The sequence below is a fragment of the Pseudonaja textilis genome, chromosome 13 (assembly GCF_049901715.1).
Source record: "Pseudonaja textilis isolate UNSWEBS1 chromosome 13, rPseTex1.2, whole genome shotgun sequence".
Lineage (NCBI taxonomy): Eukaryota > Metazoa > Chordata > Lepidosauria > Squamata > Elapidae > Pseudonaja > Pseudonaja textilis.
This window is the reverse complement of record NC_142002.1, coordinates 10,681,389-10,708,180: the sequence shown is the minus strand read 5'-3', so window position 1 is coordinate 10,708,180 and position 26,792 is coordinate 10,681,389. Positions and strand designations below refer to the sequence as shown.

General features: G+C 40.6%; 1 protein-coding gene across 1 annotated transcript; it reads right to left on the bottom strand.

The window, feature by feature from the left end:
• Positions 1-98: 98 nt before the first annotated feature.
• On the bottom strand, positions 99-26,758 carry TICRR (TOPBP1 interacting checkpoint and replication regulator). The gene is made up of 22 exons (XM_026709426.2): positions 25,667-26,758; positions 23,080-23,365; positions 22,219-22,460; positions 21,148-21,397; positions 19,777-19,906; positions 19,188-19,330; positions 17,841-18,050; positions 17,062-17,195; positions 13,832-13,932; positions 12,913-13,006; positions 12,700-12,779; positions 12,122-12,361; positions 11,640-11,736; positions 11,317-11,380; positions 10,552-10,698; positions 7,366-7,456; positions 7,181-7,242; positions 6,179-6,304; positions 5,627-5,769; positions 2,994-5,130; positions 1,823-1,942; positions 99-635 (listed from the first exon to the last, which is right to left on the bottom strand). The coding sequence occupies exons 1-22, from the start codon at positions 26,321-26,323 to the stop codon at positions 520-522; spliced, it is 5,670 nt and encodes a 1,889-aa protein (XP_026565211.1). The 5' UTR covers positions 26,324-26,758; the 3' UTR covers positions 99-519.
• Positions 26,759-26,792: the final 34 nt, after the last annotated feature.

The window sequence follows — 26,792 nt, the reverse complement described above, 5'->3', positions numbered from 1 at the left end:
GGACTTCAAAAGTGTGGTTGAGTCAAAGTTAGAGCCTTGGATTATTTAAGCATGAATCTAAGATGTGCTAAACCTTTAGTGACCATTTGAAAAATCAGTTTGTCAAAAGAAATTAATTTATTTTACAAAAGAACAATTTAAAAGTGGTTGCTTTCACTGCTCTCGGTTCTGGGCATTCCTCTTAAAACTTTGCAAAGGCCATACAGTGGCATAGCCCTTACTTTAAAAAAACCCCTATATAAAATATAGCAGGGGTCTCCAAGCTTGGCCACTTTAAGGCTTGTGGACTTCAACTCCCAGAATTCTGGGAATGGAAGTCCGCACATCTTAAGGGGGCCAAGCTTGGAGAGCCCTGAAATACAGAATTCAATTTTTGCTCTTCTTGGAACTCAGCCATGAATCACTGCCAGCCATGCACAAGCGATCCCTTGTGGTGACTGAATCCTGATTTGGATTGCAGCATTTGTCCCAAAGAGATTGAAGGTCTTGCTCCAAAATATTCCCGCTGGCCATTTCATTTCAGCAGAGTGGCCTTTTCCGTGAGTAGGTCCTGGTAATGGATCTCTTTCTGGCAGGCGTGCTGCGGAAAAGAGACAAGTCCTCGTATGCCGCTCCAAACATATCCAGGTCTTCCCCTAGAGGAAAAAATCAGTGTGAAAAATCCCAACGGAACACTGTTAAGAACAGCAAGGGTGGGGGTGGGGGAACTCATCACTTGTTTGAAAGGTGTGTAGCAGAGGTGGGGATTCATCAGGTTCTGACTAGTTCTGGAGAACTGGTAGTGGAAATTTTGAGTAGTTTGGAGAACCGGCAAATGCCACCTCTGACTGGCCCCGCCCCCATCTATTCCCCGCCTCCCAAGTCCTGGCTGATTGGCTGAGTCTTCTTTGGTTGCCCTGCACAGGAGAATGGAACTGGACAGCAGGTTAGTGGGGTGGGGAGGGAATGGGGATTTTACAGTAACCTTTCCCTGCCACATGCACCAAGCCACACCACACCCACCAAGCCACATTCACAGAACCAGTAGTAAAAAAAATTGAATCCCACCACTGGTGTGTAGGACTTTCTAGCTTTCTTAAGGAAAGGTCTTTTCAAAAGAAAAATGAAAAACAGTTTGCTGTTTTCTAGGTTAGTGTGAAGTGTGTAGAGGAAGGCGAAAAGGACTCAAGATCCTTCCCATTTATCGATTCTAATTTGGCTATACAGGTAGAGACCAGTTGCTTTTAGCGAGCTTTTGAAATTATGATGGATCCCCTTAAGAAGTACTAACGACCTGGTTCTGACAGCTGTCTCCCCACAGTGCCATATTTTGGCATTCAGAAACTGGCCCACGTTTATGGCTGTTTTAAGCATTCCCTGGTCACAGCACCAGGATTTGCAAAGTTTTTTGCTTAAAACTGGTTACTATCCAAAGGCAGGATTGAGGAAAGTTAACCTCACATAGGCCATCATTTCAGCAACAAGTGCTACTCAGGAAATCAAGCCTAGAGACAATTTTGCTTCAGGCTGTATATTTCTCCAGGACCATTGTAACCAAAAGCCAGCACTTGAATTTGTTTGTTTTTTTGCCTTTCTCACCTCGCATCATTTTCGGTTCTTGTGTTTTTGAAACCATGTTCAGAGAGAGCAGAGGCATTTACTGGTCTTGAAAAACCCTTTCTTGGCTCAAAAGAAAGCAAGGGATGTTTCCAATAAGCAAACCTCAGATTGATGGTGAAGGGCGCGGGAACTTGCCTCATCGCAACATTGTGTGCAAGAAATTTAGCTCCCTTGAAATGTTGTTGCTCATTACACTGAGGGTTTGAAATGCAAATTGGCATACCGTTGGGGCACTTCCTCTGGGTTGCATGAGGGCCTTTGTAGAGGAGTGGGGACTGTTCCAGGGCCCACAGACCACTAGCAGAGATCACACCATTTCCTGAAGATTTGGGTGGAGTCATATCTGGAGTTGGAAAAACAGGAGGTTTAAACTTAATTGAAGAAAATTGCATCTAGCACTGGAGGACAATCTAAGGAGCTCTTTACAGGAGATAAAATGGCTTTCATGGAGTCCACCGGCCATAAGTAGAAAGTAAAGCAAGATATCAGGAGCTCTGCATAGGTTTATCCTGGTATCTCATTAAAATTAAAGATCAGGCTCCAGGCTCAAGGTCCCTTCTCAGGACATCAACAAACCCCAGCAGAAATGAACCAAGGTCCGAGAGAGTCTGAACAACCACATGCTTAGAAATATTTTTAATTGGGATTCCTGCAAAGGTTTGTACTCTTAACTAGACTTGTATGAAAAGGTCTGGCAGATGGGACTTATATTTAATAGCTGCTGTCATGCCCCCATCAGAGTCTGAGGTAGACGAACAGCTGACGGAGTGGAAGAATGGCTCCGTTGGCTGTGGAGGACACTGGGGAAGGACAAAATCAGGTTGGGCAGAGCAGGGAAGAGGTAGAACAAGGGAGAGGGGGTTCAGAAGACCAAGGCCCACCTCCTCTTCATCCTAGGGCATGCAGGGAAGAATGGGGAAGAGAGCAATGTGGGTTGCGTGGTTTATGACAAGGCACACCTGGGAAGGGAGTTTAAAGGAGAACCAGTTGGGAGGGGCGTTTGTCAGGAATAAACATTGAGTTTATCTTGTGTTGGCTGCTGTTATATGAGTTCCTGGCATCCTCCCAACTGGTTTGATTTATTGCTGTGTTACTTCACTTCTGGAACTCCTTATCTTGCCCAGCTGGATTTATTACCTTATCTTGTCTTACTGAATTCATAGTTTAAAATTGTCTGTTTATAACATTTTGGAGTGGAATATCTGTAGTCAAAGACTGTTGCAGGTTCCTGAAGAGTTTTCTCTCCAGACCGGAAGGTAACCGGGACATTGGGAGCAAAGTTGGAGCTAAAGAGACCCCTACTTATTATTCTGACTGTGTAGCTTTTGCATCACACCCCAGTCATTACAGCTGCCTTGACAGGACAACAGTAGGAATGATCAGCCCAAAAGTACCTGAGAAGTTGAAGATGTCCTCCAAGATGGTTGACTTTGAGGATACAGTCTGTTGTCCCATGCTCAGCTGTTCGGTTGAGTAGACAGCTGCTCCGGGGTTCTCTTTTATTAGGCATAGCCTTTTTGTTTCCTGGCTAGCCTGCTCACCCAGTGTTCTCTGCTCCTGAGCCCTTTTTCTGGACTCTAGCACCAGAGTGTTTCTGCAGATGTTCTCATCCTTATTGCCTTCTGTATCGCTGCCAAATGACTGATCTTGAAGTTTATCAATTCCTTCAAGTTCTGGGTCTCCCAAGAGCTGAACCTTTCTGCTACTGAAGAGTTCTAATGGTTCCTGGGTCCCAGGAGGTGGAGCTGGCTCTTCTTCAACTGCTTCTGCCAGCCTTTCGCTTCTGCTGTAGCCCACCGTGGCCCTTTTCCTTCGTGGCCAATCTTTGATGGCCTCGGGGGTAACCTTCCCATTACATTTTGGAGATGGGGTCCAAGGGACGCCAGCGCTGCTCTGGGAGGGGGAGGTTGTAGATGAGGTCCAGAGAGTGGGGGAATAGGAATGGCATATGTAAGTCTGCCCGCCAATCCCAAACTTCCCAGGGGTATTGTGGGCAGAGCGAATGCAGGATGGTGAGATGGACATGGGTTCCAATTTCTCCGGGTGCCTACTACACCAGGCCACTGAAATATCCCCCACAGGGTGACCGTTTTCCTCCCCCCTGAGTTTGTCATACAAATCGAGAGGCTGCTGGGTGGCCTCGGAAGCCACTTTTCTGATACGGAGCTTCGGCAGACCAGACGCTTGCATTTCAAGCTCAACCTCATAGGTCAGCGGTGTAGCTGTGGCCCCGAAAGTTTTAGAGGTGGCCATCTTCTCCTCCTCCAGCCGTGTGGCAGCTTCCCGTTGCCTTCTGTCGGCGGTGCAACGCAACGCATAGGCACCAGACCCTCGCTTTGAGATCGCAAGCGGGGAGTCCCAATCTTGTCTGGAAGGACTTGAGAAGAGCAGAGGCTGCCCATCCGCAGCATCCTCTGTGGAAGAAATGCTACTCTTGAAGCCTGGATCTACATGAGAATCATCTGAAAGAGGCTTGTTGAGAACCAATTTTTTGCACAATACTACAGCCTGGGCAAAGTGCATGGGATTACTGGAAGAGAACGTAGGTGACAGGCATCTCTCTAAACCTTTCCTCTTACTCGGACTTATTATTTTAGTTATTTGTTCGGGTCTCTGGCCCAACGAAGCACTGTCTTCAGGTTTAATAAATGGGCTGGTTTCAGCAACAAGACTTCTGGTGCCCATAGAGGGATGTTCCTCTCTGGGCAAGGAAGGAGGGGAGCCAAGGGCAGTTATTGGGGAGATCTTTCTGACACTCTGGGTTTCTTGGGGACTACAAGAGTTTCTCCCCAGCTTTTCCCTAGTTGGAGAGAGCGTGCAAGGGCTCTCAGCTTTTGCGGACCCATTACAAGATGGAGAGATCCCGTTAAATTGGAAAGGAGGACAAATCTCCGAAGCAGATTCAGAAATAGTCCTAATATTTGGACTATTCTGGATGTGTGTCAAACCCAGTTCTGGATGTGTGCCTTTGAAGGCTGCAGATGATGGCAACAGAGAGGGGAAGTTCACCGATGAGATTGGCTCAGGACAGGTATTTCTTCGTATCTCAAAAGTCTGGTTCTCCGCCAAAACCGTAGGCATTATTTGTGGGGCGATGCTCACGGAACTCCTTGGGGATTGCAGTTCTGAGCACAACTTCCACTGAAGAGCAAATGGGGATGAAGGAGGTGACAGAACGATGGGTGAATCGGGACCATCTGCAGGCAAAGCAAACACATCATCCAGCATGTCAGAGAGTGGTGGCTTCTCTGGAGTTTGGAGTTCTGCTGCCTTGGGTGAGGAAGGATGCCCATCTTTCTTCTCCACAATCCAAGGCAGACGGGATTCCTGACTTTCAGTGGATGTAGGCAAGGATTTGCTTTTCTGTCTTGGAGGAGAGAAAAGATTTCCCAAACATTTGGCCACAGAGTTTTTAAGGGCTGGAGTTTTCTGGGGAGTCTGTCTTTCTTGGATCCGAGGAGATCTTCTCAGCGTGCTGCCCTTGGGATTTAAGAGCTCCTGGGAAGACTGAAAAGAATTCTTCCCTGGTGCCTGTGAAAGAAGCATGGAAGAAGATCAGAGATACGGTGAGAACAGGATAGGCTGTGCACTTTTTAAAGCATGAAGATCATTGTGTTCAAGAAATGTGAAAACAAAGATCTTAGCAGAATTGCGGTGTGTAATAATTGCTTTGTAGAATAGCTGGAACTCATATAACAACCCTCTTTAAAAATGGCATGTATCTTCTTCAATTATAGCAATTTTATATTCATTGGATTCTAATACATTTTAGATAAACACCCAATGAAGACTATATTACCTATCAGTAGGCTGAGATTATTTTTAGGTGTACAATTGCCAAGCAGATGCCTTGTAAATGGATAAATTAGAGTCTAGATCCAAGAACTTTTAAAAAGAGCAAAGAAACTGGGGAAAACAGTGTTGATGATCACCCAGAATTACTTTGGTGGGATGGGTGGCTATATACATTTGATTAATAAAAAGAAGCAGACAAGTATTGAGAAAAATAGAGAGATGGCAATTCTACCTGAGGAACAGGCTCATCAAAGGCAAGTTGTTTTCTTCTCATTTGGGGAGAGCTCCTTCTCCCCAAACTAAATCCACCCAAAACTTCTCTAAAAAGTATACTCTTTGGCGATTGGGGGGCTTTTACGGGAGGTGAAGCCAGACCTGTGAATAAAACAGTTTAGACAAGCTTAAGCAACTGTGCCTGTAAGTTTGCAGGACAAACTCTACCTAATATTACCATTTATTGTGATGAATTAAAACAAAAACCCTGTGTCCTTCTGAATACTACTGAACTACACCTCCTAGCATCATTTAGCCAGCCTAGTCATTGGTGAGGGATGCTGATAACTTCAGTGAAACAATATATGGAAGGTTGGCAGTTGTCTACTCTGTATTAGAAAATAGGAAAGGCTGTGGTTTCAATTTAAAGTGGTCATCAAAAATAAACCCGTTCAAACATAAATACTGATACAAGTATAAATACTGATACAAGTACAAACATAAATACTGGTACAAGTCAGGAAACTCAATCTCTCCCTTGCTTACATCCCTATTAGATCTCCTTCCTCACCTGGTTCTTCCAGATGCGCAGACTGCACTTGTGGTGTGTTCCTCTTGTTTGGCTCTAGGGAGTGGATGTTGCTGGAGAGAAATTTATCCTGCATCAATTGCTTGATCCGCGGACTTCTTAAGCCATCTTTTAGGAAGAGAGAACAAAAGGGGAGAGAATCAAGGAGCATTAATGCTTGATTTAGATTATGTCATCCTTGGAAGAAAATAATGAGGACTGGAAGCCTCACTTATAACACTTCAAATCTCATGAAGAATTCTTTGGATGCTATCATTTTTTCAGAAGCATAAATTGGCAAGATGGAAGACTGCTGATCTTTGCCTCTAGCAAATAGACACTACCACTAAGAGACAGAAATAACACTAACTTGGATTAGAAAGGGCTGTGGTTAGTGTCACTCAGTGTCCTTTAAACTGTCTCTTTCTCTCTCACACACACCCCATAATGATCTAGATGAAATTGGAGCCACTTCCTACCACCGTAGAAAGGCTGAGTCTCTATTTCATCCTGTGACTTGGCTGCTTTTTCAAAAGATGAAAGCAGCTGAGATAATAATACTGTATCTGATGCATGGCTCTTGCCCAAAGCCAGAATTTAGTCATAAGAGCCATGGTGGCACAGTGGTTAGAATGCAGGACTGCAGGCTAATTCTGACAACTGCCAGCAGTTCGATCCTGATTGGCTCAAGGTTGACTTAGCCTTCCACCCTTTCAAGGTTGTTAAAATGAAGATCCAGATTGTTGGAGGCAAGAGGCTGACTTTATAAACCACTTAGAGAGGGCTGTAAAGCACTGTGAAGTGGTATATAAGTCTAAGTACTATTGCTATTTCTCAAATTCCTGTTCAGACCACATCCGGTGTATAAGCTAAAGAAATCTATAACAGGCCAAGGTTAGAACACTTCCCCTTCTTGCTCTGCTAATGAAGATAATTTTAATTGCACTCTCTCAAATCTAGAGCCACTTTGATTTGCAAAGAAATAGCCTGTCAACCAGTACTTACAGGTTATGGTTTTCTCAGGAGATTCTTCTACAATGCCAACATCAGACCCAGGATCTGAGCACCTTTGAAGAAAAGAATGTTTTAGTGGAGCAATAAGAGGTGTAGAAGTAAAGAAAGGAATTTTCACTTTATTCCAAAGTAAGATCGGTAAATTGCGATTAAATGAATCTGAAGCTTTCACTCACCGGCCTGTAATCTGCCTCTGAAGCAGCCTCTTGGACATCTGCTTGTGCAAAGGGGTTTCTGCCACCCTTTTGGTCAATAGCTTGTGATGAGCTGGAACACAGTAAGTTGTGTAGAGAAATACTATTACACTTAAGTAAGCAATCTGCCTCCTGTTCAGGAAGCAAGGACAGGAATTCTTTTTCCAGGACTGAATTTATATTAAAAGCAGCTGCTACTCCCCCATGTTATCATGACAAATATGTAGCATCTTGAACACAATCACATTTTCCCATATAGTGAATGAACTCCACTTTATCAGATGTACTTTACTTTATTGTCATTGCACCTCATACGAAATTAAATGCCATCTTCAGTGTACATTATATATAAGAAAACTATAAAACTAAATTTAAAACATATTCTATACAATTGAATTAAACCCCCTGGCATTGCATTAATATTGCACTATACAGTAGAATTCAATATAGTCACTGCTCTGGGATAGGAGATATTTTTCAGCCTGTTTGTCCTTGTTTTTATTGTCCTGTACCATCTGCCAGATGGCAATAGTTCAAAAAAAGGTGCCCAGGATGAATCTTTAAGAATGTTTTGAACTTTCTTTAAAAAAAAATTTTTTTTTTATTAATTTTAAAAAACAATACACAAACAAACAAAACGTAGGATATAATAACGTAAGACATCTTTTCTGAAAAACAAATAAAACATCTTATTTAAAGACAGGATAATTCCAAATTATCACATTTCCATACAAGCACAATTTAATATGTATATTTATCTTATCTGTTCAACTTCATATCTTTTCCCAACTTCTCTTTATTTCTCCCTTTCCTTCTATTCAATAATATTTCTTTTGCCTTGGATTGTATATATTCATTGTATCCATCTGTCTTATTTACAATTTCGTTCTCTTCCAACATTTTTCTAGCGTTTTATTAATTCAAACATAGACAAACAAAACACAAAACATAAATACATAAAACTTCTTTTTGGAAAGCGGCTTACCCCGGGTTACATCTTTTTGTACAGACATAAATCAAATTCATGCTCACTTAATATACTATTTCATATCTTATTTAACATTCTATATTTTCTATATATTTTCTCTCTTCTATTCACTCTCTTAATTCTATTTTATTTAATTCATCTCAGTTTAAATAATTATACTTGCATCTTTTGTCCGTTCTCTTTCAATTATCTATTTATCTTTTCTTTCTAATACAATATTTCTCCTGTAATCACTGGTTGAAGTATGACAACTTTTTATCTTTCCCCTAAATTTAACACTTAAAATAATACATACTTTCCATACTGATTCTGCTTAGTACATTCTAAGTACTACATTTTAGAATAATAAAACAAAAAAAGAGAATTAAGTTTATAATATAGTAAAAACAATATTCCATAGGAAGTTAAACTCTATTGTTAAATCTTAAACATTTTTATACATTCCTTTTAATGCATTATTAAGTCATATATTTCAGTTTTCTAACTCAATTTCAAATACTAATATCTACAATACAGTCTTACAATACTTTTGCAGAATCATTTTTTAAATTATATTTTACCCTTTGTCTCTGAAAAAAAACCTGTTTTTAAACATCTTGTTTTAAACCTTTATGACTTCTTTCCTTTTTCCCTTCCTTTATCAATTCTAGCCTTTTTGCCCCCCCATCTCTCAAACTCCACTCTCTTAATCTTCCCTCTCTGTTGTATTTCTCTTTTCTGTTGCTTTCTGACATTGTATCGATTTTTCATCTTATTTTTCCCTTTCTTGGTTGCTTTTTTAAGTTCTGAGTTCTCCATTTTCTTTCCCCCTTTTCTCTTTTCTTCCTCAACTAAGATTATTTGTCCATTAAAGATGGCTTCTTCTTCTTCATCCCAGCCTTCTTGTTGTATTTCTTGGTAGGTAGAAATCACCATTTCTAAAAAGTGAAAAATAGATCCAGAAGAGCCCTTGCCTTCTTGTTCCTCTTCTTTTAGCTTTTGAAATTCCATTTGTAATTCTTCAACGGATAGTGCCATTTTTTTTAAAGAACAACCCAAATGTTTTTAATCTTTCAAGAAATAGTTCCCAAAAATCCCAAAGTCACAAAGCAATCCAAATCAGAACAAACTGTTTTATTTAGCACTTTCTTCTTTTTATATTTTCTTGTCCTGGGGTAGAATTCAATTACACAGTTCCAAAGTAATTTTTAGAAGTCTTATTGCCATTTATTTCTGGTCTTATAAACTCCAAGCAGTCTCCTTCAGTGCAATCTTAAAAAATAAGTTCTTTACCTCTTCGCTCCCACTTATAGCAAAAAAAAATATTAGTTTTTAATTCCAATGTTCAGAAATCTTTTATCCCCTTAGCTTTAAATTTCAAGTTTAGTTACCTTCTGTGCCCAAGCAGGTTTTTCAGATTTCCATCTGCTATTTCCGTGGGGAGGGAGAGTGAGAAAAAAATAACTTTCCCTTTCAATTTTCTTCTGCCGCTTTTACAGTCTTCTTGGGAAACAATGTATCATTCAAGCGATTAAATTTCCAGAATGTTTAAAGGTTCCTTGTTGTCCCAGTCCAGCCAAAAACTTTCACTTTCTCCGACTTCCTTCTGCAATCTTACCTGGCTGCAGGCTTCTTTGTGGCGGCCATTGCTAACTGCCGCTCCATCGCCTTGGGAAAAAGGAGTTTAGCCGGCTGAAGAGGGGGTTTGCGATACCCCCAAGCCCCTACCCGGATCTCCTCTATCTTCGGTTGCCTCTACAGGGCAACCCTATCCTCCAGATCCAGCTGGATCGGAGGCACTTCAGCAGTGAGCGCAGCAGGAACCACGCACAATCACGGATTCCTGCCGCCGCCGAAGCCTTGCAAACCGGAAGCCAAGAATGTTTTGAACTTTCTTAAGACAGCGGGAGCTATAAAGCTCTTCTAAATAGGGGTTAGAGAATATAGGAAATATAATGCTGTGAAAAAAAATTCTATGCTAGACAAAAAAAATATGCTAGAAAAGAACAGAACAGGAATTCTTTATTGGCCAAATATGATTGGACACACAAGGAATTTATCTCCAGTGCATAAGCTCAGTGTACATATAAACAATAAGTAATATAGTCACTGTAAATAAAAAGTTATTAATGGAATAAGAGCAATTTAGGCCAACTGAACTTTTTTCAACCCTCTTAGTATTCTATCCATTATTCTCTTACCTCTAATATCTTCTTTAGATCTGCTGCGTTTATGTTTTAGATCTTCTAAAATGGAAACTGACTGGCTCCGAACCATCTTTGGTAAGGAACTTTTACCCAGAGATAGAGTTTCTTCATTGAAAAGATTTCTTCTCACCTTTGTCACTTCTGAAATCAACAAAAACAAAAGGTTTTCTAGTGTGCAAGCATATTCTAGACAAAACCAATCAATAAGATATTTAAGAAAAACATCAGTAAAATATCTTTAAAACAAACATCTCATTGCATCTAGCTAAATTTTGTTATGCTGCTTGCAAAATAGGTATATTTCAATTATACACTGATGAACCTGCCACCAACTGCAGTGTTTTATCTAGCTTTGTTTTATTTTCAATGTTTTTTGTTTGTTTGCAATTCTGGTCAGTGACTGTGATTAAAAAATATATTCATTGAGAGAATGTTGTTTTTAGGACATGCAGTCACCGTCTAATATCATACCTCCCTGTAATATTGAGAGAAAGACCACCTCACTTCCTGCTTAGAATAGAATATTGTCACTTTGAATGTACACTAGATACATTAAAATGAAATTATGTTGCATGCAGCTCTCAAAGGGTCTTCACCTCTAATATAAACATAAACATGACAAGATAAATAAATGCAAAATTATGTATGTACCTTACATGCAATATATGATACAGAGAAACAACAGTCTAGTTCGGATGGATACATGTACATGTCGAGAGAAACCAATCTTGCAACAAAAACTTAGGAAAGAAGACATACCTTGCACTCCCATTTTCTTGGAAATGGGTGCCAGTTTAGCATTCAGGGGCACATGAGAAGTGTCCTGAAAATTTAGAACACAGCGTTAGAAAGGCTGCAAAATTCACATCATTTACAAGGCGTCAGTGGAAAATGAATACCGGTGAATAAAAACGACTTCATTCCAAGTTCTACAGAAAATAAAGTACCCCTCTCTCTTCTATGCTCAAAAACGATCACTTTCCAAAGGACTCTTTATGAAACAGAGTTGCCTTTTTTAACAGTTGTGCATGTTTCCCTCCCTTTAATCTTGCAAGCCATTTGTTCCCAACTGGAAATCTCACCTTTCTCCTGTGGTTCCAGGATGCTTGAGGAATTTCTATCTGGCGTAAATTCTGCGACATTTCTGTGATACTCCTATGTCTGGTTAACGGATGCTTTCTGAAACCAGAAGACAAATGTTTTCGGCAAATGAAGCAAAAACATTTAGATTCTAGCTCCTGTTTTTAAGATATAGGACGTCTACTTCCCTTCTCCATTATGAAGCAAGCCTGTTTTTAAGGTGCACAAGACTGAGTTTCTGGGCCCCGAATGACTTCAGAATATTCCCACACAATAAGCCCAACAGATAACAACCCAACTCTGTTTTCCACCCAATAACCCAACCAATACTGTGGCTATATAGAAATTAATTACAGAAGCAGAAGAAACATTGGGGGAAAAAAGTAGACAGAACATTTTGTTAGGGGATCATGCAAAGTTGCGCTTACATTTTAGCCTGAATTAAACTCCAGACTGTCAATTGCCTTTTCTGACGTACACCTACCGTTTCTTGGCAGATCGGGTGCGTAGTTCTTCCAGCTCGTCTGCTTCAGCACTTAAAGAAGCTGCTTTAGAGAGTGGAAGAGAGGCGGCAGAGGCAGGAAGGGATGAAGTCTGTGTCTCTTCAGGGATGGAATTATCACTAAAGAAATCCTCTGGGAGGACGGAAGCTAACTTAGCAGGAATCTCTGTTCCCAGACTGTAGTACAAATCACCAAGAGTCTTGGGCATAGACTCCAAATAGCTGTAGGGAGAAGCACAAAACCAGAGGATTTAAATCTTGGCCAAAATTATGTACCAAGCTATGTACATGTAGTCCTTGACTTGTGACCACAATGAAGCCCAACATTTTTGTTGTTAAGTGAGACATTTGTTAAGTGAGTTTGGCCCCTTTTTAGACCTTTCTTGATGCAGTGGTTAAGGAATCACTGCAGTTGATAAGTTAGTAGCCCGGTTGTTAAGTGAATCTGGTTTCCCCATTGACTTTGCTTGTCAGAAGGTTTCAAAAGTTGATCCCAAGACCTTGGGAGACCTCAACAATCATAAATACGAATCAATTGCCTCCGACTTTTCATCACTTACATGTCTACAACTTCTTCCAGAAAACCGCTGAGGTATCCTGGATCTTTAGTCAAGCACAACATCCTAAGTAACTCCGTCATCTGCAAGAGAGTAAAAAGTCCCCAAATCCATGACACTCAAAGTAAAAAACAAAGTCTTACTTTCCAGGACTCAAGAAAGCTCCCCCCCTCACTCACTCACACACACACACACACACACACACACTTTATTTACCTCTTGCACAAGCTGCCCCATTCTGTCTGGGTTATTTTGCAAAAAAGGACATTGCAGGCATATCTCCAGGCGCAAATATACTTGAAGTCGGCACCTTTAAAAAAAAGGAGAAGACAGATTGAGCGGAATATTCCTTTTTGCTCTTTTCCCTTTAACTGTTTAAACTAGCGATAAAAATGGACCGCGGAGGAAGGGGTGCAGGAGAAATTACTCTGAAAAGCATTTTTCACACAGTGCCCAAAGCTGTAAATGTTCTCAATACCAATTACAGTAGCAGTTTGGACTAAGGGTATTTTAATTGTTTACCAATCAATCACTATCAAATATTCTAGTGGAAAACCAGTCCACAAGTGTGTGTGTGTATATATATATATATATATATATATATATATATATATATATATATATATATATATATATATATATATATATATGTATATATATATATATATATATATGTATATATATTGTAGCAAAAGCATTTAGACTTAAAAATCACTTCACAGTGCTTTACAGCCCTCTCTAAGCAGTTTACAGAGTCAGCATATTGCCCCCAACAATCCAGGTCCTCATTTTCCAGACCTTGGAAGGATGGAAGGATGAGTCAACCTTGAGGTGGTCAGGATTGAACTGTTAGCAGTTGGCAGAATTAGCCTGCAATACTGCATTCTAACCACAGCACCACCACAGCTCTATAATAGCTTTATCCATACACCATACATACAAAATAATACATTTTGCCCAGGCTAATTATATACTGGGTATGCAAATATTTTCGGAACAACATAAAGGGAGTGAATTTAAATCAAAGACAACATTATATCAAGTAATGATATTCCTGCACTTATATACAGAGGAATCCCATCATCTGAAAATTAACTGAGTCAATTATTTTAGAAGCAAAGACCAGGCTTCATACTCTTTGATTCTGGTTTCTTTGTCAGGATCAGTGGCAAGTTGCTGACGAAGAATGTTGGTGGTCTTCAGGAGACTTCTTTGGATCGTGTCTAAACAAGTTGCCTATGAACACAACATCAGAAACAAAGACGTTACTGCAGATATGCGCTAAATATAAGTGGCAACCACAATAATAGCCCATTGGAATAACTGCACAAAACCAGAGTGGCTACCTAATTAAATGAGAACAAAAAAACAGTAGGAGAGTATCAGAGATACTTTATAGATTTATATGCCACTGCTAAATCCTAGAGTCTTATATTAAGGAGCAAACAAGTTAAGGCAGAATGAAATCCTTTTTTCTTCCTTTCTATGGAAGCAGATGACATTTGAATAGAAAAAGGAAACAAATGCAGGATGTTCCCGGCAAGATGCCCTTCTCAAGCAAGAACAAAATTGTACCACTCTGTTTCAATATCTTTTAATGTCATTTGTGCTGTGCTGAAAACACGGTATGACTGTTTCAAAGTCAAGTCTTGCTGGAGGTGGCTTGTTCTAATCCGATCAGGTTTATTGTTTCTGCAGTAAGTTTTCATTCACGCGTGTGTTTGTGTATACACACACACATACACACACACACTCTTCTTTGGAACTGGAACATTTCATCTCTTATCTTAGCATCTACTGTTTTCTTGTAGTCTCTAAACCAGCGGCATATAATGTGGAAAAGATCTGGGAAAGGACTTCCGCTTGCCAGCCTTGGTGACAGCAGGGATTTGCGTTTCTTCGCGATCCCCGCTGTGCTCACCATCTTGGTGCCTCCGATCCAGATGGATTTGGAGGATAAGGCTGCCTTGTAGGGACAGCCGAAGATAGGGAGAGGATCTGGGGAGGGGTATGGGGGTGCCGCAGACCCCCCCCCCGCACCCAGTTTAAACCTCCTTCTCTTAAGATGCTGTAGCGACGGTCTTATGGCCGCCATGAAGAGGCTGGCATCCGGGAAAAGATTGCGCAGGAGGGGTGCTGAAGGAGGAAAAAAAACAGAGAAAGCTTTTGGCTGAACCGGGACAACAATTAACATCTGAATACCCTGGAACTTTGGCTTTTCAAGTGATTTATTGTTTTCCAAAGGATCGTTAAGCTGCGGTGGATGAGTAAGGGAAAACCTTTTCTTTTTTCTCACTTTCCTTCCCACGGAGGCAGCAGATGGAAACCTGAAACACCCGTATTGGCAATAGAAGGTATTAACTTTCAAAATTGAAGCCAAGGGGAAATTATATTTTCAAATATTGATTCTTTAAAACTCAAACCTTTTTGCTTTAAGGGGGAAGGAAGAGAGATAAATGATTTATACTAACGTTTGTTGAAGGAGACTGCTTGGAGTTTTATAAGACTAGAGACTAAACTGTAATAAAACTTCCAAAAAATGTCTTGGAATTTTGTAATTGAATTCTCCCCCAGGAAGAGCAAATGACTTTGGGACTTTAACTATCTTTTGAAAGACTAAGAAAACATTTGGACTGCTTAAAAAAAATAAAATAAATCCTTTTCTGTTTACAATGGTGTCTTTTGAAGAATTGAAAATGCAGTTTGAAAAATTAAAACAAGAGGAAGATGGCTCTTTTGGATCTATTTTTGGCTTTTTAGAAATGGCGATTTGTGCTTACCAGGAAATGCAACAAGAAAGAGGCTGGGACGATGAAGAAGAAGCCATCTTTAATGGACATATGATTTCAAAAAAGGGTAAAAAGGAGAAGAAAATCAAGAATTTAAGCTCTAAAAAAACAATTAAGAAAGGGAAAAGAAAGGTGAAAAATCGATATAATGATAGAAAGCAATGGAAAAGAGGAATGCAACAGAGAGGGGAGATTAAAAAGTGGGAGATTGAGAGGGGGGGGTAAAAAGGCTAGAATTGATAAGGAAGGAAGAGACAAAGCAAAGGGAAGTTATAAGGACTTTAAACAAGAGGTTGTTTGTTTTGTTTATAAGCAACTTTTTTTCAGAGACAAAGGGTAAAATAAAGTTTTAATAGAGATTCTGCAAAGGTACACAAGACTGCATTTTATATTTGTATTTGAAATATGTGTTAATAAAATATTGTAGGGACTGTGTAATTGATGTGTATTTAACTAATTTGTTAGGGAATACTATTTTTAATATCTATAAGAATATTACGTTGTTGTTTTTTTAAAAAAATGTTATTTAGAATGTACTAAGCAGAATCAGAATAGAAATAATGTTTAATTTTAAGCGTTGAATTTGGGGGGAAAATAGAAAGGTGTCATACTTCAACCAGTTATTACAGGGACAAGATTGTGTTCAAGAGAAAGATAAATGGATGATTGAAAAAGAACGGACAAAAAATACAAGTGAAATGATTTAAATTGAGATTAAATAAATAAGGTAGAATTAAGAGAGTGAAAAGAGGGGAGAAGATATCTGTAAAATGTAGAATCTTTAACAGGATATGAAATAGTATATAAGCTGAGCATGAATTTAATTTAAGTCTGTACCAAAAGTTATAACCCGGAGTTAAGCCGCTTTCTAAAAAGAAGTTTTATATTTTTTATGTTATGTGTTTGTTAGTTTATATTTGTTTATTGAGGAGTAATACTGGATAAGAACATATAAAATAGTAACAATATGAAATATAGTAAGATGAAATATATGAATGAATAAAACTGAATAGAAATAAAGGAAGAAACAGTAAAAAGGTCGAAAACAGTAATAAGATATGAAGTTGAATATATAAGATGCTTATTAAGTTATATGTGGAAATGTGATAATTTAGAATTATATTGTACTTAAATGAGATGTCTTATTTGTTTTGTTAAGTAGTTGTCGGAAAAGATGTCTTATGTTCTTATGTCTCATGTTTTGTTTGTGTACTGTTTTTTTTTGAAAATTAATAAAACTTTACAAAAAAAAAAAGAAAAGATCTGGGAAAGAAAGAAGCCAACTCAATTGTCCATCTGACAAAAGGCCATGCTTTGCAGGATGTTCCTTAACACGTGTGTAGATAGACAGGCAAAAATAATTCATGAAACCCAATTAGCTGAACTCAAAAAGAATGGTAAAATACATAACAACATTTTTCTTGATTGCAAATGTCATTTCACCAGGGGATTTATGCTTCTGTAATATAGAAATAGAAGCTTGTTCTCTTTAGCTTCCCTTTCAGTGCTTTTAACCCTTAAAGACCTTTGGAAAACCTCTGGGAGGCAGACAGGTGTATCTAAGCAATGACTCTACCTCACTGGATTTCTGAAATGTATTAACAGCTGTCACCATATCTTGAGAACGTGCAAACAATTTTTCTCCGTCCATCATAGCATTCTGGTAGTTTGTATTGAGGTAAGAAAGCATTTCATCTTCAGTACTGAAGTCTGTAAAACACACACAAAGAAGCATGAAATATTTTACTATTCTGTGCAGCACAATTGAATGTAACTAATTGCTTAGGTTATAATGGTGAATTTGCAGCAAGAGGACCAGGAAAAGCTTGGGGTATGAAGACCAGGGGGACAAATGACAGGGCAAATAATCATCTCATTTGTTGAGTTGTTCATCCCCAGCGTTCACGCATTTCTATTCACTCACAACCTTCACAATTCTAGTACTAACAAGCCAGATCTCTCTGCACGGACTAACCTAGCACACTAAGAAGCCTCATGTCATTCAAGCATCCATAGTCAACTAGCTCACTGAGAGCAGGATGTTCAATCTTTCCATCCATCTTTCTGGCTCTGCAGATCAGTGGTGGGAGGATGGGATGGTTTCACGTGTGTGCCTTCCACTTGCACAAATTGGGGTTTTGCACGCGCATCTGCTGATTGTGTGGCCTGGTTCCCAATGGGTCGTAGACCAGTACCAGGCCATGGACTGGGGTTTGGAGACTCCTGTTCTAGAATGTTTGCAATTCTCTCTTAAATCTGCACTAAGACACCTAGCTTTGACTGCTACTCTTTTTTCTGAAACACAGGACTTTTGGTTTGCCTACTACGCACGACAGAAAATTGATTTCCATGCACCTATCTTGCTTTTCCGTTTCCTTCCGTTTCCTTCCCCTTTGCCATCCAATCTTCTGGAAAGCAGCCTTTGGCGTGGCTTTTTATGTGCTGGCAGCTCTCTACCAGGCTGGTGTTTTTGAGCTTTCACGTTGAACATGGCAGCGTTCAGCATTTGAAGAGAACGGGGCATGGTTTTCATCTTCTGCCTAATAGGAGTCCGGGGAACCCCACCTGCACAGGTGGAAGGAAAAAAAAGGTGGAATGTAAACTTAATTAGAGTCCAATAGATCAGTAGCATCACAGATCCTACAACACACAAGCACTTATCAGGAATGATGTGATCTTTACAGGCAAGCCTTGTCTTACAACCATTCGAGCCTCGGTGGCAAAGTGGTTAGAGTGCAGTACTGCAGGCTATTTCTGCTGACTGCCTGCAATTTGGCAGTTTGAATCTCACCAGGCTCAAGGTGGACTCAGCCTTCCATCCTTCCGAGGTGGGTAAAAGGAGGACCCAGATTGTTGGGGGCAACTATTCTGACTCTATAAACCGCTTAGAGTGGGCTGCAAAGCACTGAGGAGCAGCTTATAAGTCTTAAGTGCTCTTGCTATTTGATTAGTGACTGCTCAAGGTTACAGCAGCATTGAAAAAAATAACTGGCTACCGGTCCTTGCACTTAATTTTTTTATATACTTTTATGCATTTTTCTTTAACATACATTGGTGTTTATGGTAGTAAAGTGTATTATCTGGGTCAATTTACTTATACATAGTAATAGTAATAATAATGTTTATTTATTCATATTAATAATCTTTCAACTTCTAGCTTCTATTTCTATTATCTAACCATTGATAGAACAAATCCCATGTTCAAAAATATTCTGTGTCTTATTTGTCCTTTATGTTTAATATTAACCTATCCGTTTCTGCACACTCTAATATTTTTTTTAAATTATATTTTCATCTGTGGGAATGTTCTCATTCTCCCTTGCACTTTGACTGTCGCAGCATCCCAGTCACATGATCAAAATGTCTTTGCGACTGGCATATATTTACAATAGTTGCAACATCCCAGGGTCATGTGATCGCCATTGGTCACCTTCCCAGCTGGCCTCCGACAAGCAAAGTCAATGGGGGAAGCCAGGTTCGTTTAATGATCGCACAAGTCACTCAACAACAGGAGTGATTCACTTAAGAACCATGTCAAAAAAAGTCATAAAATTGGGTGTAAAATTCATTTAACCACACTTTGCTGATCAACAGAAATTCCATTCTTAATTGGGGTCATAAGCCAAGGACTACTTAAGTAAGGGTGATATGTTCTCTTGTGCTTTCATCTGCATGATTGTAAAAAATATATAAATTGCATACATCTCTTTTTCTGATCTTGAGGGTGAGATGAAACTGTACACTCAGAATTTATTTTCTGATAAAACTCTGCTAGGGACTGTCTCAGCTCCACTTCTGATTTTGATGTTTCCTCTTCGTTTTTAGTAGAACTTGCTTGCAGCATCCTGTAGAGAGAGAAAAAAAGAAAAATAAGGAAAATGGATAAAAGCCAAAACATAATCGCTCTTCCCAACTGCAGTTTAACAATTAGCAAAATTTTGCATGCCTAACTAACAGTTAATATTCCCCAAATTATTCTGCTCAGAAATGAATCTGCAAAACTTCAGGGCTATTTCTGATGACCACCTGTGAAGACTGCACATTCAAGACAAGTCCAGATGAGGTTTTTGTCCAGGTGCAATTTCTTTTTATCGAGACATACAGTATGACTTTATTGAGCACAAATGCTTACCATTTGGAAGAGTCTATGGGAAGGAAATTTATTCCAGTTTAATTGCATTATAGCAGCACTAGTAATTGTGGAGTATTTGGTGTCTAGATTTGCTCTTCTCTAAACTTAGGCATTTAAAATTAAGCCAAAAAAGAAAAAAAAGGGAAAAAAAGGAATAACCTGAATGACTCCATCATGTGTGAGTTTGCCCCACAAAGGTTTGACACACTGTACCAATCTTCAAGGACTGCTGGACTCCAGTTTTGAGCCTGGGAGAGCTCCTGCTGGGCCAATCCTGGACATAAACTTTCTGTTTAACATGTATAAATGAAACATTCAAAAAAAGACAAATACATTATTAGAAAGAAATTGCATCAGCTTTTACACATGTCTAGATAGAACCTATTTTAGGCAGACCTGAGCGAGAAAACACTTTTAGATATTATAGGTGAGCTTGTAATAAAATAGATAATCTCCTTCTCCAACCTAACTTTATCTAGACCTCTTGAATGTGTTAGGAAATCAGGGTGCCTGGGAGGGAAAACAGGTTCCAGCAAAATCCTAGCAACAGTGAGTTCCTGTGGATTTGGGGATCTGTTACAACATAAAGGCTTTTTATGCTTTACTCTGCACATAGTGACGTTTACAACCAGCATTTACACCACAGTCCTAGTGTTTACCCAGGGTCAGATTTCCTCCTAAGTCTCCCAACCAGAGATTATGACTTTAAATGCTCCAAAGAACCCATTGGGGGGCTAGTTCACCTTCTAGTAAATTGGGAGTATTTTGTCACTGCCACGCCCACCATGGTAGCCACTTACCACATGGGCTCAAAATTCCTGCTCTAACCCGGCTCCCAAACACAACAAACCCTCTGTAGTTAAATCAATTATTCCTTTATTAGGAGTCCCAGCAAGAAGTCTCTGTCTGTCTGTCTGTCTGTCTGTCTGTCTGTCTGTCTGTCTGTCTGTCTGTCTCTCTCACACACACACACAGAGCAGGCTAACAAGTCTGTCTTGGGAGATGAATAGTTGTCTGCGACACCTATTCATCTCCGCCTCCTGCCTTTTAACCCCAGCTAAGGTGGGGTTTCGCTAGCAGCGGTGGCTCTTCTGTCCCAAGGACTGGCCCATAGATTTCCACTGCTCTCCCCTCCACTGCCTTCTGCACATCCGTGCGTCAGGCACTGGACTCAGCTGTTCCTCCTCTTCTTCATTAGCCACCTCCAGACCTGGGAGCTGTTAACTGTCCATCTGAGGGCTATGGATGGCCTAGGCTCCGCCTCTGTCTCTATCTTTGACAGTTCCATTCCCTCTTCCCCCTCAGAGCTCTCAGGTTGCCTTGATGCTGGCCCTGACTCCCACACCACCTCATCTAATTTGGCTGCTGAAGGGGCCAGAGGCCGACAGGCCACAACAATTCCAAACAGGTCATTGGCCAAGAAAATCTGCTTGTACTGGGACACTGCAAAAGTTTCCTTTTCAGACAAAATACAAGAGGTCTTCTTGGAACATTTGAAAAACAAGAGTGGTAAAAAAAGATCAGGCTTACCAGGACTTGGTTGGTGGTTTTCCTCTGAGTCCTCCATAACTTGATTTAGCAAGCTGCTCACAACTTCTGGCAGGCAGAAGTCCTCCTCCTTGGAAAAGTTTTCTGCCACAGGTGCCTGAAGGACAGAGAGCTCAGCTTCTGCCACTTGCTCAGCAAAGAGCAGAGAAAGAAGTGCGGTGGTGCCAGAGATGGGGGAGAAAATTCCCGTACAAGGAGAATGAGCTCCAGATGAAAATGTCACTTCAGCCACCTTTCCAACAGAAGAGAAACATGAGAACAATGAGGGGATGTACAAACCCTTCCCAAGAAACAAAAAAGATGCTTTGAAGGAGAGATTTTGTTTTGATTATCCTTTCAGCAAAGTGTCCTTTGAAATTGATACGCTGCTCTGTGGCTTCACTTAATGTCTAGCATCCCATAAAGCTGATGAGCTGTTGGACAAGTCCCCAGAAGGCGCATAAGGCACTTCAGTGCGGTGAATGATGTTAATGACTCAGGAAATATTTCATTTTTTTGAACAGGCCTAAAGGCTGACATGTTTTCCCCCAATATATGTCACCGTTGTTTCCTTCTCTCTTCTTAAAAAGTGCAGGTTGATAGCAGCCTTGGGGTATCTGGGAGCTGCCTCTCAGTCTTTCAGCAGCTTGCACAACCCTTGGTTTCAAGAATAGTGAAACATCCACTTTCCCCCACCATCACCATCCTGTCAGAACCTATCATTCCCCCACCCCAACCAATCTCAACTGTCACTAACTGTCCTTCCATCTCCCACACCATCCAATACAACTGATGAAGCTTTCAGGATAGGAAGCAAAACACCTTCTTCCTCAAAAAAATCAGTGTAATTGCCTTTTCAAAAATAAAAACCACTTCGGATACATCTGATGTTGGACCATGTTAAAATAAAGCACAGTGCAAGTTTACTCAGAGTAAACAAACTCTTGAAAAAACTTATCTACTGGACCAGAGCTCCTACCAGATATTTTGGCTATCAATGAAACATAACCAACCTCACCCTGCTTATCAATTACTTATAATGTGATTTGCTTTGCAGAACAAAAAGAGACTTACCATATGAAGTCCTTGAGCCAGAATATATTTTACAAACTGCTGGAACCAAGAAATGTCTTGAACTGAAGGTCCCAATGGCTTACTCTGGAGTGTCCAGCTCTCCGTGTGAAGATTTCTAACGTGCGCTGACTTCCAGTCCGTCATGGTGCATTTAAGATGTATCTTGACTGTCCCTTCAAAGTTCCTCTGGTTCAAGGTTAGAGGCTCCAGCACCACAGCACAACTCTGGGCTTCTTCTTTTCCTGTCCATTTTTAAGATAAAAAAGGTTATACTTTTTGTTTATCAAGCTTTCTTTCTATAATTCCTGAATGCAGTAATGAATAAAAGCATAAAGAATAAAAGCAGAGAAAAATACTAATACAAAGTGCTTTACAAGGGTTTCGTTTGATCTGCTTAAAATATAACTACAATACTGTAGAATACAGGTAGTCCTTGACTTACAACCACAATTGAGCCCAATATTTCTGTTGTTAAATGAGGCATTTAAGTGAGTTTTTCCCCATTTTACAACCTTTCTTGGCTCAGTTGTTAAAAGGAATCACTATAGTTGGTAAATTAGTAACCCGGTTGTTAAGCGAATCCGTCTTCCCCATTGACTTTGCTTTTGAGGAGGTCACCCAAAGGAGATCACATGACCTTGTGACACAACAATGGTCATAAACATGGACCAATTGCCGAGCATCAGAATTTTGATCAAATGATCATTGGGTCGGTGGGTGTGCTGCAAAAATAACTGTGAAAAACGGTTGTAAGTCACTTTTTTCAGCGCTGTAGTTAACTTTGAATGGTTGTTAAATGAAGCGTTGCAAGTCAAGGACTGCCTGCGAACCCTCACAAACCATAGATATTATTTTCATTACCATCCGCCGTCAGGAGCAGGACGCCGTCCAGATATGGGAAGGATGTTCGTAAAGAAGAGCGCGAGGAAAACAAGCAGTTCAAAGAGGAATCCAAGGGCAGTATTTTGGTCCAAGGAGTGAACGACGGTTCGGAAGATGAATGCTCAACGGGGGAAGCTGGGATGGTCTTTTTTCTCTGGTGGTCTAAATGCTGCGTTAAGACCTCAGATGGCACAATGGTGCCTCCCAGAATGCACATCACTTCAAGCAATGTGAGGTAGCCCACGTGATCAGGGGGTTCAAGAAGCTGAAAGGAGACAAATCAGAGATGACCGGAATAAGGCTAATCATGATAGGTAGAACAGTACAACATGCAAGCTAAGGTTAATGTTGGGTTGCACAATTTGTGGTTCAGCAGTTTGTGGGAATTTATCCACTCGCTTACTTGCGGCATTTGAATCAGAGGGTTGCGGTTCAAGCTGCAATATGGTTTCTTAACTTGAGCACTGCATGTCACATGCACCGCCCAGTCATTTCAATATGTGACGGGCAGCAAATAAATTTAATTAATATATAAAGATAAATTCAGCATCCCAATAATGATCATCTACCACATAAGCCTTCTTTTCAATAGCAGCATGTTCCCCAGGAATCCTGCAGCTTTGCAAAAGAGAAATTCTGCTTCTACAGTAGCATCTCTAAGCAATGGTACAAACTCCAGAAAAGCATGAATTTATAGTTCAAGTGGCTCCCAAGTCTTTTCTTTTACTTAAACTATTATATCACCAACGTACTCTTAGGAAGTTATCTTATATAAACCACCAGTTGGCAACCCAGCAACTGTGGCCTGTGGGAATGCACAGACCATTTTCACAGGCACAAACAATGTTCCCCAACTGGAGTTTCACAGAATACGAAGGTTCTGCAAGAGGTTGCTAGAGATTTTGTGAGAAGCAGAGCGCAGTGCTTGCAGTGGTGGGAATTTTTTTATTAAAAAGAATTTTTATTTTTAAACATAGACAAACAAAACATAAAAACATAAAACCATCTTCCCGTTACATACAGTGTCGGTTGGTTACAAATCTTTTGTGCTTCATATCAATAGTCCTCACTTATAATTTGTATAGACTCTCATATTCTCCATCTAATATATATATGTATATTGTTATCATTGTTATGGTGGGACTTTTTATGCACTGCAACTCAGCAGCCGGCTTGCCACTTTGCTATTGTTATAAAAGGTAGATTGTCAAGGTTACAATCGAACTATATTCTGAATTATTTTTTTTAGATATTTGCCAATTTTAATGCAAGGGTTTCCCAAGACTAAAACATTATTTCAAGGATTCCTCTAAGGAAACAATATTGAGAAAGGCTGGGCACAAATATTTATACAAGGATTATGCAGTTAGTCTTGTCTGTTCATTTTGGTAGAAGGAGGAGCTGTTAGGTATACAGCTTTTTGCACAATTTGTGAAGATGTGATCAGCATGCAAGAAAACCTCAGGATCAGAAACACCTTATACAGGTAGCCCCCAACTTACAACAGTTCATTTAGTGACCACTCAAAATTACAACTGCACTTTATGACAGTTTTTTACACTTATGACCATTGCAGTTTTTTACATTTACGACCGGTCACATGGTCAAAATTTGGAGGCTTGGCAATTGGCTCATATTTATGACAGTTGCAGGGTCCTGGGGTCATGTGATCCCCTTTTGCAGTCTTCTGACAAGCAAAGTCCATGGGGAAATCTGATTCACTTAACAACTGCGTTACTAATTTAACAACTGCAGTTATTCACTTAACACCCATTGCAAGAAAAGTCGTAAAATGGGGCAAACCCCACTTAATAAATGTCTCACTTAGCAACATAAATTTTGGGGTCAATTGTAGCTGTAAGTCGAGGACTACCTGTAGCCATTTTCCATGTAGGTAATTGAGAAAACTAGAGAATAGTAAGATGAAGTTGAAATGTTAAAATAAAAAAAAAATCTGAATTTGATCAATAAGTCATAAAAACCCAATAGATGAACATGGAACCATTTGCCTCTATTACAGCTTTGTGTCTCAAGTAGTACAAATATGTATGATTTTTGAAGGAAGGAAAACTTTCCTGACAGTGAAAACAATGAATCAGTGAAGTTGTAAATGCTCCAACCCTGGAAATTTTAAAGAGACTGGACAACCATTTGTCTAAAATGGGATAGGGCTGTAATGGCAAACCTATGGCACATGTGCCAGAAGTGGCACACACGAGGTCGCCTGGAAGAGCCCCACTGCGCATGCGTGAGCCCTGCCTACCCGCTGATTGTCGGGTACCTGGAGCGCACGTGTAAAGATACACAGGGCGCACAGGGGGGGCTCGTGTGCATATGCAGACACGCATGGGGGGGGGCTGCACATATTGCCTTCTGGGTGCTGGCATGCAAGCACATGTGCAATTTTCAGCATGGGAACCCAAAAGTTTAGCCACCATTGGGACAGGGTTTCCTGCCTAAGCAGGGGAAGACTTCCAAGATCCCTTCCAACTCCTTTATTCTCTATTCTGAAATGAATGCAGCAACATAGCAAACTGAACAATAATCTTGAGTTTGTTTTTTTTACCTTGGACCATTCAGAGGTGTCCATCCAATATAGAGTGACTTTATGACTGACCATCATGTCTTGGATTCCCTTAGGGAGGAATTTTTCAGCCAGGTCATGTGAAGGAGGCAGTTCTTCTGGGAAAGGAGCATAGTTCCCAGAAATAAATTGCCATAGTTCCCTCTGAGAATGAGGGCAGGGAGACAAGATGAAAATGGCGTTAGCAAAGCCGGCATGAGTGGATTGCGCCGGAGGGTTGTCCACAATCGCTATTAATTTATTTTTCTGGCTCCTCAGCACTGGCTTGGTAGGAGAGACTATTTCAGGGCGATCCCACTGATAGTCCAGCAGCGTTTCTTTCAGAATGTTCCGAGTGATGGTGGATCGTGGCGTTGGGCCAGGTGAGCCCAGAGGGAAGAGCTGCTTCCCGAACCTGGATTCCAGCCCTTCCTCAAAGTCTTCCCAGCTGCGGGACCCAAGCTCCCGGAAGCTGCCTACTCGCGAAGCCCAGCCACGGATTCCACTGGAGTCAAAGAATTTGAAATCCCATTGGACCTTAGCTAGACCAAACTTGCAACCCAAGAAGTTCAAGACCCTCAAGGTGCCTAGGTGAAGGTGATCTTTCTCTGCAGAATCTGTCGTGTCCAAGAGGAAGACCACATTGTGGGAGCAGGTCATGATGCTGCAGCCGCTGGTATCCTGGAGGCTCCCAAGCGCAAGCAGAACCGAGATCCGAAGGTAGAGCCCCACTTATTTCAGCATTCTAATCCAATCCAAGCAGGCTAAAGGTGAGAAATAGATCCCCAGCTCTACGTCACTGGAGCCGGCCTTCCAAAGTAGCATGTTCAACGCAAGGCTTACAAAGCAAGGAACTTAAGCCCCTGCGGGCATTCACAGGCATGTGGCAGAGCCATCCATCTCCAAAGCTCACCCTTCTCAAAGAAAAGCAAAGCATTTGTAAAAGGCAAGGTGCTTTACCCTATCCACTGGGTCCTTTTGCAAATGGAGGCGCAACCTGGAAGGTCTACCATGGCGGCTTCTCCCCTGCTCTGCTCTCAGTTGCCCTGGGGGGGGGGGACTATACTTCTGGGGGGCCCTTTCCCAGTTATCCTAGAAATTACCTCCCCTTCTTACCTTGATAATTACC